The following is a 13,261-nucleotide window of genomic DNA, read 5'->3' as shown; positions in this document are numbered from 1 at the left end:
CATGACGATTGACTTCCATCAACCACCACCCTCTGGGTCCGACCACGGAGCCAATTCCCCAGCCAGAGGATTGTGGTGGACCTGAGGCCGCAGTTGGCCAGTTTTGCCAAGAGGTGATCATGGGATACCAGATCGAAGGCTTTTTTAAAGTTGAGATATATGACATTAATCTCTTCCCCCTTGTCCAGGTGATAGGTCACCTGGTCGTGAAAGGAAATGAGATTAGTCAAGCATGACATATCCGCAACAAACCCGTGCTGGCTATCCCTCAGGATGTTGCCGTCAGTCAGTCTGTTAAAGATGGCTTCCTTGATGATTTTTTCTAAGACCTTCCCTGGGATAGAGGTCAGGCTGATGGGCCTGTAGTTTGCCAGATCCACTTTCCTCCCTTTCTTGAAGATAGGCACCACATTGGCCTTCTTCCAATCATTGGGCACTTCACCAGAGCGCCAGGAGCTCTCGAAGATCCGTGCCAGGGGCTGGGCTATGATGCTCGCCAGCTCCTTGAGTACCCTGGGGTGTAAACTGTCAGGGCCGGCTGACTTGAAGGTGTCCAGCCTCTCAAGGTGTTCCTTCATGAGGTCAGCATTGATGGAGGGCAAGGAACCACCCTCACTTAGGCGTCCCTGTCCCGTAATGGGCAGGGACGTCTCATGGGACTTGTGAAAGACCAACACAAAGTACCCAGTTAGCAAGTTGGCTTTTCCCTGGGCGTCGGTCATCAGTTCCCCCTCTTGGTTTAGCAGGGGTCCACCCTTGCTTTTCCTCCGGCTCCCCACATATCTAAAAAAGGACTTTTTATTGCCCTTGATACTTGTAGCCAGTTGGAGTTCCATCGCAGCCTTGGCTGTCCTGGTTCGCTCCCTGCAGGTCTGGACCAGTGCAGAGTATTCCTCCTTGGAGGTGGAGCCCGTCCTCCATCCTTTGTAGGTCTGTCTTTTTAGATGCAGGAGGACCGCTAGTTCCTTGTTGAGCCAAGGGGGCTGCTGTGCCCTCTTCCTGCCTTTCCTCCAAGACAGAATAGCCTTAGCTTGTGCATCGAGGATCGTTCCCTTGAGAAGTGACCACCCTTCCTGGACTCCCCTCCCTTTGGGGTCATGGTCCCTTAGGGCCTCACCGACAAGTCTCCTGAGCTTGTCAAAGTCAGCCCTCCTGAAGTCAAGGACCTCTGTACTGCTGACTGGCTTGACAGCTTTACATGGATGGTGAAGGTGATCAACTCGTGGTCGGTGTCACCCAGCTTCCCTTCGATCGTTAGGTCGCTGATTCAAAGCTCTCTGAATCTTTGGAAAAGATTCGGAGAGGTTTGATGATTTGGGCAGTCCCCAGTGGCTGCAGTAGAGAGCTGCAGCCAACTCCAAGTTGGTAAGTACTAGGGGCAGGGGAAGTGGGGGAAGGAGGAGGGGTCCATGGAGGGACCCCTGCCAGCCCTTCTGACCCCCCAGCTCCCCCAGCCCCCCCATGGCTGGCCTCGCCTGCCCCAGCTCCCAGCATTTAAAAAAAAAGCCCCGGTGCTCACCGGGTCTTGCCAGGCGGGGAGCAATCCCCACTGCCCCTCACTGCCCCATGCTGCACCTGGTGAGTTGGGACTTTTTTTTTTCCAAAGAGCCGGGAGCTGGGTTGGACAGGGCAGTTATTGCCAGGCTGGGAGAGCGGGCAGGGGATCGGCCTGGCTGATTCAGAGATTTAGCCGAATCGAATCAGGACAGCGATTCAAATCACCGAATCGAATCACTGTCCTCCGAATCGGCCGAATCCGAATCCGAAGCGAATACTAGCCGCTTCACACAGGCCTACTGCACATGTAATCCCTGGCATTAAAGGACATTAAGGTATCATCCATGTCATTCTCCATCCTAGCCTTAAGGATCCCTCCAAAGTTTCTCTAATTCCCTTTGGATTCTTGGCTAGTTTAAATAATTTGGTGCCCTGCAAATTTTGCTACCTCATTACTCACCCCCAGTTCCAGATCAGTGAACAGCAGCCTTGGAGTCTGGGGTCTGAGGCCCACACTGTTAAACTTTTGCCCTGCTGAAACTTGACTACTTGCTCTTATTCTTTACTTTCTGTCTCCAAACCAGTTTCTGATCCCTGCCAATATTTCGCCTCTTACTCAATTACTACTTAGCTTCTTTACCAGCTTCTTGTGATGGGCTTTGTCAAAGGCCTTTTGAAAGTCCAAATAAATTCTATCAACCACTTCTCCTTTCTCCGCTATTGTGCTGAAAAGTTCAAGGAATTCTAATAGAGCATTAAGAGAGAATTTTCCTTTGCATAATCTGTGCTGTTCAAATTCTGCCATATTGTCTTTTATCATTCTGTTTTGAATAACAAGCTTTAGGACTGAGGTGAACTAGCAGAGTGGTATATACAGGAGTATATATATACTAGCAGGAGTGGTATATACTAGCAGAGTGGTATTGGGGGTGGGGGTGGGGTCCAAGACTATAACAGGAGTGAGGCCGCAGGGCCAAGATTGAGATGTATTGCTAGATTCAGGAGGGACACCTCTGGCTGGTCCTTCTTTTTGCAGTGGAAGTGCATGCTCCTGAAACATGCTCTAAAGCAAGAGTTTACAGTTGTGAAGAAGCCTAATGCGTAACATGCAGTTAAAGGCTCAGACCTGCCTGTATTTGTGGGGAAGTAGACAGGGAGCAGGTCCCCAGCGGTGAAGAGTGGCGCTGATGGAGTCCAGCAGGAGTCGTGGCCAGACTTGCATGGGGGAGCCTAAATGAATGGGATGATGGAGGCAAGGGACAGTGAAAGGCCACATGGTTCTGAGCATGTTCTACATAAGGATAATGGTGGATTGACTACAGGATATAAATACCTACATGGGGAGAAGGTTGCTGATAGGGCTGGGTTCTTTAATTTACCAGACAAAGCCAAAACAGGGCCCAGTGCCTGGAAACTAAAGCTAGACCTCAGGAGTCCTGGGAGAAGCCCTTTGGCTTGTGCAGTGTAGGACGTCAGTTGGGGTGGCCTTGAAGTATGGTCTAAACTAGAGAAGTCAACCTCAGGTGCCCCAGGGTAAGAGCACCTTGGTCTGAGCAGCAGCTTTGGGGTAAAGCATCTTTGTATAAATGGCTCTTCCCTGGACACCTCTGTTTTTCCTCTTGTTCACACCACACCTCACAGCCTCCTTCCCTCCTCTTAGCTACTCATAAAGTGCTTGGGGATGAGGCTTGCCAGAGGGACACTATACAGAACTGTGTGTCAGGAGTTGGAAAACCCACAAGAGTTTTGTGTGAGGAAGCCCCTCAGCATTATTTAACCAACAGAGGTGACTGACCTGTGGGTAATTATGGAAACGGCGCTCAGCTGTCACACAGCATCTTCAGTTCCCAGTCTTCATTTGGTACCAGGATGGGGAAGCACTGTGTATGTGGCTATGTTATCTCTGCCCTCTGCTAATGGACTTGGAATTGCTCAGCTGTGCATCATAGACCCTGTATGGCAGGATTCTCCTTTAGTCCAGTGGGTGGCAGGGGTGATTTGGGGACAGGAGACTCTAGGTTCTCTCCAGATGGCTACTGTGGGCAGTAATCCTACAGTCTTGGATGTCTATGGCTGTTGTGCTGAATGCTAATTAAATTCAGTTTGGTGTGAGTTGGTGCAGCATAGGTATACCTGCAGTTAATCACTGTTCAGCATCTCCCATTGCAGGTGTGGTTTCAGAACAGACGAGCCAAGTGGAGACGGCAGGAGAAAATGGAAGCCAGTTCAATGAAACTCCATGACACCCCCATGCTGTCCTTCAATAGGCCCCCCATGACCGCCAACATTGGGCCTATGAGCAACTCCTTACCTCTGGACCCCTGGCTGACTTCCCCTATCTCTAGCGCTACCACGGTGCACAGCATTCCAGGTTTCATGGGACCTACCCAAGCCCTGCAGCCCGCCTACGCTGGCCACTCCTTCCTCAACAGCCCACCACCAATGTCTCAGACCATGCAGCCCATGGCACCCACCTCTTACCAGTGTGCCACCACCTTTGTGGACAAGTACCCTTTGGAAGACGTCGACCAGAGAAGCTCCAGCATTGCATCATTACGGATGAAAGCCAAGGAGCATATTCAGACCATTGACAAAACCTGGCAGCCTATTTGATAAATGGTCACTTCCCTTCTTCCCTGCAACTCTCCAATCTCCTACGCCTGTCACTTTGGCTGGTCTCCATTTTGGGTTGCACTGAATAGATGTTGGACACCGTGAGGCCCCAGCTGAGGAGAAGGGGGGGAAATTGCTAGGACCCTACTATGCAGCAGCTTGCCCAGCTGCTAACACACCTTCAATGCCATAGCTCAGTGCTGGGGGCAGAACCCTCCTCTCTGCCCTGCCCCGTGTTTAGAAGCCTCCTCTGGCTGAATCAGTTGGGGTCACGAACAAAGAAGCGACCATGGAGTCTAGGAAAAGGCCAAGACACCCAAGACCTGCACAAAGGAGAGAAGAATTCAAGAGCAGCTACTGTGACTATCACCTCCACAAAGCCAAGTGGACAGCACCATGCCTGTTTGAGCTTGCATTTTCTTTGTAGCTGCAGAGGACCCGTTCTTTGGCTGGAGCCATGACAATTTACAATAGCTGAGGACCTGATCCAGAGCTTCCCTTGCCCTAGCACTTGCACCAGAACAATTCTCCCAGGCTGCTAATTGCCTAGTGCGAGGTGTGAGAACAGGATTGGGCTCCATGCAGGGGTGACATTTGCTGGCCTTCCCATCTGGGAGGTCCTGTGTCTCCAGAGCCCTGCCTTTCAGGGAGCCTTGGCTTCTCGCATCAGCGAGTGGAACAAGCAGCCCTCTGTACCAATGACTGGCAATAGAAATCTGCCAGGCCCCCACAGGGACTCTTGAACTCACACAAATTGGTGAGTCCCTGTGAATTAAACCAAGAGATCTCTGGCAGCCTGTTGTAATCTCCCTGGACTGGATAGACTGTGTTTTCCCTTCCTGGATAGCTGTTCCTCAGCCCCTTTGTCTTTACGCTTACTCATTTTTTATATGTTGCAGATTTTAAAAAGATCAAAATGAAATGATCTAGTTTCCTAGAGAACAACTTTTGTTGGGGGTTTTTTACCGGTGTCAGAGAATGATGGTGGCTCTATTGAGAAATGCAATGAAAGATGGGTCTGTTCTGAGGCACGAGATAACTTCTCCAAAAAACAAAGCACGCTGTTAGGTGCAGGACCTTCCAGCACACTCTTTTTACTGCTAATACAGCAATAGTAGATGGTTTATTAGTAATAATTTAATAAGCATATTTTGTCTCAAGGTTCCTCGGTGCTCCTTACAGGCTGTGCTTAATGTAGGAATTGCTTAATTTAACCGATGACTAAAATACAGAGCTCTGGTGTGGAGAACGGTCTGACAGCAGCACTACAGCATGTTTTAAGGGAGGCAAGAGACTAAGGTTAGAGAGACAGGATATACTTGCCTGAGATGGAGTCTGCCCAGAGTGCTGGATCTGCTTTCATTATTCTTTTGAAAAATTACACCTGTTTTTTTGTGGGAACTTGTTTTACTGAAGAGTGCTCCAGGTCTGTGCTCTGAATTACAGAAATGGGAAGACAAAGCAGTTTTGCTGGGTCTTGTCCGTATTTTCCTATAGGAACTTTTGCAGCGTTCCTGAACTGAAGTGTCCCTGCCCCACAGTAGCATAAAGAAGGTGGAGTGAGTGGGGCACTTGTCTTGGCACTGATTCACGGGTGGCAGTAGCAGCTCATGCAGGGGCAGCAACAGCCCATGTACGGGGGGTAAGACTGTGGGGCTTGGCACTTGCCTCCCCAGGGCACTTGTCTTGGCACTGATTCACGGGTGGCAGTAGCAGCTCATGCAGGGGCAGCAACAGCCCATGTAAGACTGTGGGGCTTGGCACTCGCCTCCCCACCTCCCAGGGTACCAGAGGTCCTAGTTACGTCTCTGCTGCCCCCACCCATTCCCTTTGGAGACCGTTTCCACTGGGGCAGTTTTCCCTAATATTCACCTTGATTCTTACCAAATATCGGTCCATTTATGTCTTGTAGCTGGTTCCCTTTCATGACATATTGCTGGGCTCCAGGGGCCCCTGCTCCACTCTCCTCCCAGAAAGCAGTACCCAAATGAACTGTTCCCCAGGTGACGTTGCTGGATACTGATGATGTGTTTTATGGTAGTGCCCAATCTGATCCTGACTTCATGGTACTGGGTGCTGTACAGGTACATGACAAGGAAACGGGCCCTGCTCTAAGGATCTCACAATGCAAGTAGGTAGAAATTGGAGGAAGAAGGATGGAGTGGCCTCTTCAGAGTCATACAGGCAATCTCTAGGAAAAACAGGAGGTAAACTTACCTATTCTGAATCTCAGGCCAGTGCCTTCACCACAAAGGTGACCCTTGGTTCTGCTTATGAGCCTCCTGTGAGTTTGTGAGAGTGTAGGACTTAATCCAGGGTCATGCACAAATAGTACAGGTGTCCTGGGACTTTAGGGAGAATGGTCTCCTTCATTAGTTTTGCCCCCTCCTGCTTGGTGCTTTAGGCCCAAACCTTAGCAGGCTTTTGAGTAGCCTTAGGTTCAGAGGCAGTTAGATACCTTAAATTCCTTCGAGGAGTTGGCCTTAATATCTAGCCTGGCTGCAATTAGGGCGCCTGGCTGCTGACATGGCTAGGCCACCCCCGGGACTTAGCTAACCAACTGGAGTGGGTGCCCTGTCCCCCCAGCCTGTGGTCTGCTCCCATCACTCCTTTTGTCTCACTCCGTTTGCATTTTGCTCCTTAGACAGCACACATCTCACAGGGCCACTGAGCAGTGTCCCACGAGCCGGCTGCCTGCTGGGGATGAAGGCTGCCATACAGGTGTCCTGACCACTGTCCTGCTGTGCTCATCCATGGCAAAGCAACAAGGGGCTGGACAGCCCACCAGGCAGAGACCTCAGCCCCACGCATGTCTCAGGAGGGGAAGGAGCGAGCTGCAAGTCAGCAGGGACTGTTCTGCAAGGAGTAGGGGGTGGGGGACACTGTAGCCTGCAGACAGGGAGCCATAAGGACAGGGATGGGCTCAGGGTTTGCTTGTGCCCCCCGATGTGCTCATCTCTGCCCCTCCCAGTCCTCTCAGGAGGGGAAGGAGCGAGCTGCAAGTCAGCAGGGACTGTTCTGCAAGGAGTAGGGGGTGGGGGACACTGTAGCCTGCGGACAGGGAGCCATAAGGACAGGGATGGGCTCAGGGTTTGCTTGTGCCCTCGATGTGCTCATCTCTGCCCTTCCCAGTCCCCTCTTCTTCATGCTTCTCAGTTCTGCCTCTCTCCATCTGATCTCTTTCTCATTCACGTCTCCTCGTTTTTTGCTTTGCTCTTCCTCGTGCTCTTTCAACCCCACTCTTTGCTCCAAAGTCTTTCTTCCTTTCTTTCCTGCACCCCTTCTCCACCTCAGCCTATTGTGTGTCAGGACTAATTCCATATTCCGTGCATGGGTGACCTGACACAAGTTTCCAGTGAAAGTCTCTCCCAGGCCCTGGGCTGGGAGCTGGTATTGTTATATTTTTAACAGGCAGTGTCATGTCCCTTTTGCTTGTCAAGGGGAATCTGGTCTCCAATCACTCTGGAGCGGTGCAGGGGGCTCCGCCTGGGGGCTGTGCCTTTCCTAATTGCTCTCAAGCAGTGACTGCAAGGCCACATGTTGGACACACAAAGCTGCAGTAATTACATAGTTGAGAATGTGAATTTCAAAGAAACACAGATGGAGCTGCAAGGAACGGCAGCCGCCTTCCCAGAGCTCCACAATTGGGGCCAGGAAGGAGGAGGAGGAGGAGGGTGTCCAGCGGTCTGGGCTGGCCCCAGGAGGCTGGGTGAGGGCCATCCCCATTGTTTCCCTGCCAGGTTGGTGTGATTTGAGGCCTATTTTCCAGATCATTTATGATTTCCAAGGGCTCTACCCCCCTGCCACATGGCAGCTGAGTAGGAGCAGGGTGGGGAGTGAAGTAGCAACAGCAGATGCTGCACAGAGAAGACAGGAAGACCCCTAAGGCTGCTAACAGTTTTCCAAGGGGGCCTTTCCTTCCCACCCTGCCTCCCTCTGGCACAGACCCAGCATTCCCAGATGAAGGGCTGGCTCCATCTCCGTGTAGATGCACAGTCCAAGGCGGGTTGTAGTCTTGAGGAGCCTTTCCCCCTCAACCCCACAGGGTCCGGCTGCTACAGAGGTCCCACCTCACCCAGGGGTGTTGGGATGGAGTCTTACAAATGCTAATCCCAGTGCCTAGAAACCTCACCCATGGGGACTGAGCTAGGGAGAGCCCCAAGGTCGATCTACAACCAGCAGCCCCAGGACAGAAGCATCTCTGTAGTCATGAGAGCCGAGCCCTGTCTCCTCCCTGCCATGAAGACGGTATGAGCAATAGGGCTGACCCAGGCTAACGCTTATACAGGCAACAGCTGCCTCAATGGAGCTGCAGAGAGGGCAAAATAACAGGCCACTCTCCCCTGTGCCTGTCACATAGGGTGGCAAGACAGACGTGTAGTGTAGGGGGTAAGGCCAGGAGCAGCCTGTCAAAGCATGTTACCTAGAGCTGCCAGCATGGCACAGCTCCCCTCTGTCCCATTATGGGAGAAAGGCAGAGTCAGACCCTTTTCAGATAGATAGTGCTGGACCTAGGGCCACCATCTGGAGTCTGCTGGACCCTAACATAGGCCATTAACACCCCTGCTCCCAAGTGCCCTTTACAGCCATTTCCCCATCTCATTGCTCTGCATAGTCTCTGCTTCTCCAGACTGCGTATTTACTATTTGCATGCGTTACACGAGCGCCCAGAAGTCCCAAGTAGCATTAGGCTGCAAAGCCAGATGTGTCAGTCAAGTGCAGACCTCAGGCCAAGAGGTTTTTATCTTGGCCTATGTGAATAAGCTGTGTGAATAACTGATGGGCACGGGGAGGAGGTTGCTGACTGAATTGCAAAAATGTGATAAAAAGTCGTTTTGGGGTTGACCTGAAACAAAAAACTAAAAGGATTGGTTAGGGTTGAATAAACAGTCTTACTGGGGGTTGGGTTTTTTTGGTGGGGGGGGTCCTCTCTTTTTATTCTTTGATTAAATGTAGGTAAACAGAACACCATTTCCAAAGGAGAAATCAAAACGGTATGTTCCTGAAGTGTCAAAATGAAACTTTTTGACTTTTTTTTTTTCTAGCTCCTTTTAGACTAAAAACTCCATGGACTCAAGGCAAATTCACAAACTCTTGTGGCCAAGTCAAAAATACATTACTTGGCAAAAATTTGCCCGCAATAGTTTGCCCAGCTCTGGCCATAATTGAAAATCTAAAATGGCTTTGGTGGCTGTGCTGGTGGCAGCTGCAGACGCAGAACGGAGTAGCGTGACAGCCGGCTCTGGTTGTCCCCAGCTGCTCCGCAGGAGAATGCTGTCTGCATGCTAGACTGCCAGGGGTCATGTCCCATTTGAGGATTTTGCTCTTCTCCCTGCCACTTTTATTCCCTTTATTCCTTTTTACCTTTTTGCCTCTGGAAACAGGAAAATGGGAAGAAAAAAGGAGTGAAAAGGAGAAAATGGAAAAAAAGATACTCCCCCCCCCCCCCCAAAAAAAAAACCTATTGAAAAAAATGGGGGAAAGGAAAATACCTTTAAAAATCCAAGAAAAAGTCACTGTGTCCGGGGCAGCACCCATCAGAGTGGACCTTGCAGCCCAGGTTCTGGAGTGGGACTGAGCAAGAGCACCAGAGACATGGAAGAGGGTCTTTTCTGAAAAGCGGATGCTCAATTGTATTTCTCCTTCACTGAAGACTTGGATTCATTCAGGAATTTAGGCCTCAGGGGCTTGCCCATCAGTAACCCTGGGGCTCAGAGGGATTCCTGACAATCAAGCCATCCCAAGGGCCAGGGAAACGAGTCCTGGTCACGAGCTCTGGGGACTGCCTATAATCAAAGGAGCTGCCCCAGGTCCTGGGCCAGGCTTTGATGGGTAGGGCTGGAAGAGCCCTAATCCCATGAAACTAGACTCCTTTCCCCCTTGTTCCTAGCCGTTAGTTTCTTCTGGATTCAGGCCCACCCGTTAATGACAATTAAACCTCTAATGACCAATTAAAAGCAGAATCAATTCTTCCCCTGCAGCCTGGCCTAGCTAATGGGACCAGGTTTCGATTAACAGCCCCGTCAAGAGGCGCACTCCTGAGCAGAGATAATGAAGCAATGGCAGTGGAACTAATGGGGTTTGATCTTGGGGATGGGCTTCTCTGAATGGGGGCTGCTGTTTCACATGACATAATTGGAGAGGCCTATCCCACTGGCGCCGGCTCCACAGCTCTTGTGAGGGCAACCAGCGGAACCAGGACCCTTTCCCGGCATGGCTTGCCGCAGCCTTTCGAGTCCCAACAAAGGACGGCTGGCCAGGAGAGATGGGAGTGGAGGGCACCATTCCCGCCAAGCCTTCCAGCTGGATCCTCCAGTCCCATCTTCCCCCTTAATTGCCCCCTTGACCGGACTCACCAGCTCAGAAAGGCAAACTCACCGCTTGTTCCCACAAAGGGCTGTGGGAAGATGCTAAGTAAATCCCCTTGCTCTTCACTGGCTCTCTTGGTGGAAAGAGGCCGGGCACGAAGCACAGCAGTTCTGGGGCTGCTCTGCCCAGCCATATTTCTACCAGAGCTGGCTGCGCGAGCTGAAGGCAAATGACTCCATGCTGGTGCTTTACACATAGCTGCCCCAATAACTTTGCTATTCCAGATGTAACCACTTATTTGTGTTGTTTAAAGGAGCTGAGTTGCATATTACCAGCTCAAAAGCAAAATGGCACATGGCTTGAGTGCCATTGCACGAGGCAGGACTGTGTGGCAATGGTGGGGAGAGAGGACCCAGAGAAGCCACAGCCACGTGAACCGCACTGGCCTCCCCCTGCCCCACCCCGGGACATGACCTGCCCTTCACAGCCATCCTTCCTCTGCACGTGAGCCAGTGGAAACAAAAGAGCCTTAAACTAGGACTTGTTGTATAGTCCTACATGGGATGCAGCTCTGGGGGTTTATTTGGGCCAGAGGCACAGCAAGCTCTTCCAATGCCAGGGGGCAGGGGGAAGGATTAGGTTGACCACGGGAAAGCAGAGGAGAGAGGAAGAGGAGTCTTACCTGCTGGGGCTCTCCTCCTGCTGCTGCCATAGCACCCTGGGCTGGGGCTGCTGCCACTGAGGGACCAGCAGCAGCATGGCCTCCTTGTGGGGCTCCTGGTGCCATTTGTCCCCCCACCCCTGGGGGCAGGGTTATGCCTCTCATGGCAAAGCCTTCAGGAGGAGTGTCATTCCACCTCGCCTCCCTGGAGAGATGCAGCCTAGCTCCTATGGCTGGGCTGCACCCGCTGTGGCCAACTTATGGGGGGAAGAGCACCAGACTGGTGCCCCCTCTAAGTCAGTGTCCAGAGCTGGTGCCCCACTTGCTCCACCCTAACAATGCTACTGATCTGGACCCCGTGCTATAGCTTTCCAGGGGCTCTTAGCTATTTCAGGTCACAGCGAATGTTCCTGTGCAGCTAGCTACTTATCTACTAGAGCAGATCAGACATTTTCCAGCTGGGGGAAAATCTCTCTTCCCTCACTCTGTCCTTGTTGGGGGGGGAAGCTGATAAAATACAATGGAAAACTTTGAAACAACTGAAAACACTTATTGTTCAACTCTGCTCCCTTTTTTTTTTTCCCAGCCACTGTCCTTTGCAGCTCTTGCTTGCCCCATTCCCTGTCCCTCCCAAGAGGTGACCCACCGCGCTGAGGGCTCCTGGCATCCCAGCAGCGGTGGGGGCAGCAGGGCTGGGCTCTGTGAGCAGCGGAGCTCTAATGCTTCTCCAGGTCTTGGGGTCTTGGCTTTTGGTTCACTCATGAAAACCACATGGAGGCACTTCCCTCCAGCCCCAGAGCAGCCTCATTTTTCTGCCCTGGCTCCCTGTAATCCACCCGCTTTGGAATCACCCTCTAATCTGATTATTGCTCTCCATTTCCGCTGTGCCCGAATTAACCTGATTGCAACAACAGCAACACCTTGTGGGCAGCTGATCTCGGCAGCAGACGGGCCTTCGAACAGAGCTGCTGGGATGAACTGCATCCTGCAAGCCATCAGGGGCTTGGCAGCACACAACCTGCAGGGCCACTTTTCCTCCCAGCAACTCCCATGGCCGGGGCTGTCAGTGCCTGCAGAGGAGAGGTTGCTGGCTGGCAGCGGGCGGTGCTGAAAAGGCAGGGCTTGCTGGCACCAGGTACAGCAGGCTGGGAGGCTGGTGTGGGCAGGTGTAGGGCTGGCTGGTGGCAGGATCTCAGTGGCATTCAGTCCTCAGGGCGGGCGGGGATGGAGGAGCCAGCACCCTCTGTCCTGCTTTGTCCCTGTAATCTTCCTGCCGATTTGGGGTATGCTCATATTTGCATGACTGTAACAGCTTGGTTTCCTCCTGCCCAGCTGCCAAGGACACTGCAGCCTCCTTAATGCTCTTGCCTAAGTCCCTGAGTGTCTGGAAGTAGATTTATGTTCCTTAGCTGCAGCAACAGCTCTGACACGGACCCCACTGTGGCTTTCAGGGCATCCCAGGATACACTGGGCCCACAGAGCTGATTAAAGGGCTCGTTCCCCTTGGAGACTTCCCTTTGCTCTGGTCCTGTGAGTATCACGGTTAGAGAGCATGACACTGGTGCAGCGTAGCACCAATGTGTTGTTGTATCAGGTGGGGAGATGGAGCAGTGTTTTATCATCCCCTGGGTGGTTCAGACAAGTACCAGAGAGGCAACATTACCCTGACCTAGCAGGGGGAAGTCTTCCTTAATGGGGAGTCCTGGACCTGGGCCTGCCAGCCAAGAGGATGACTGCCCAGCAGGCAAGCAGCCCTGACAGGGGCAGTAGTATGGTCACTGCCCTCCAGAGCTGCTGAAAGTCTTAGGGCACATAACTCATTGGATGAAAAATGCAGTTTGGGGGCAAAGCCAGCCCTGGCCTGATATAGATTTGGGACCAGTTTTTAAAGAGAGATGGGGAAAAGTCCCAAAGCTTCATTTCAGCATTTCTGCAATGGAAGGTTTTCAGTCATTTGTTTTAAAGGAACGGCCTTAACTGAATCAAAAAAGGGCTAAAATTGACTAAAACCCCCAGTATGACATTTTTTGGTGACACCGACCCCCATTTCTATTTTTTGGCCAGCCCTCACCACACAGCCCTGCTACCCACAGCAGGGGGACCTCAAGCTAGACACTTAGAGGGGAAGCGCTCTGGGCCCTGGTTCCAGTCTACTCAGCCAGTGTTTCCCAACTTTTTCCA

The 13,261-nt window shown here is 51.9% G+C and overlaps 1 protein-coding gene across 1 annotated transcript in view; it reads left to right on the top strand.

The window, feature by feature from the left end:
• RAX2 (retina and anterior neural fold homeobox 2) overlaps positions 1 to 4,127 on the top strand; it is a 13,705-nt gene extending 9,578 nt beyond the window's left edge. Inside the window, exon 3 of the mRNA XM_006025752.1 lies at positions 3,667 to 4,127. Coding sequence (XP_006025814.1) covers positions 3,667 to 4,110 — 444 coding nt within the window. The 3' untranslated portion in view covers positions 4,111 to 4,127. The remainder of the gene's footprint in view (positions 1 to 3,666) is intronic.
• Positions 4,128 to 13,261: the final 9,134 nt, after the last annotated feature.

The sequence above is a fragment of the Alligator sinensis genome, unplaced genomic scaffold, assembly GCF_000455745.1.
Source record: "Alligator sinensis unplaced genomic scaffold, ASM45574v1 scaffold103_2, whole genome shotgun sequence".
Taxonomy (NCBI): Eukaryota; Metazoa; Chordata; order Crocodylia; family Alligatoridae; genus Alligator; species Alligator sinensis.
This window is presented reverse-complemented; position numbering and strand designations above follow the sequence as displayed.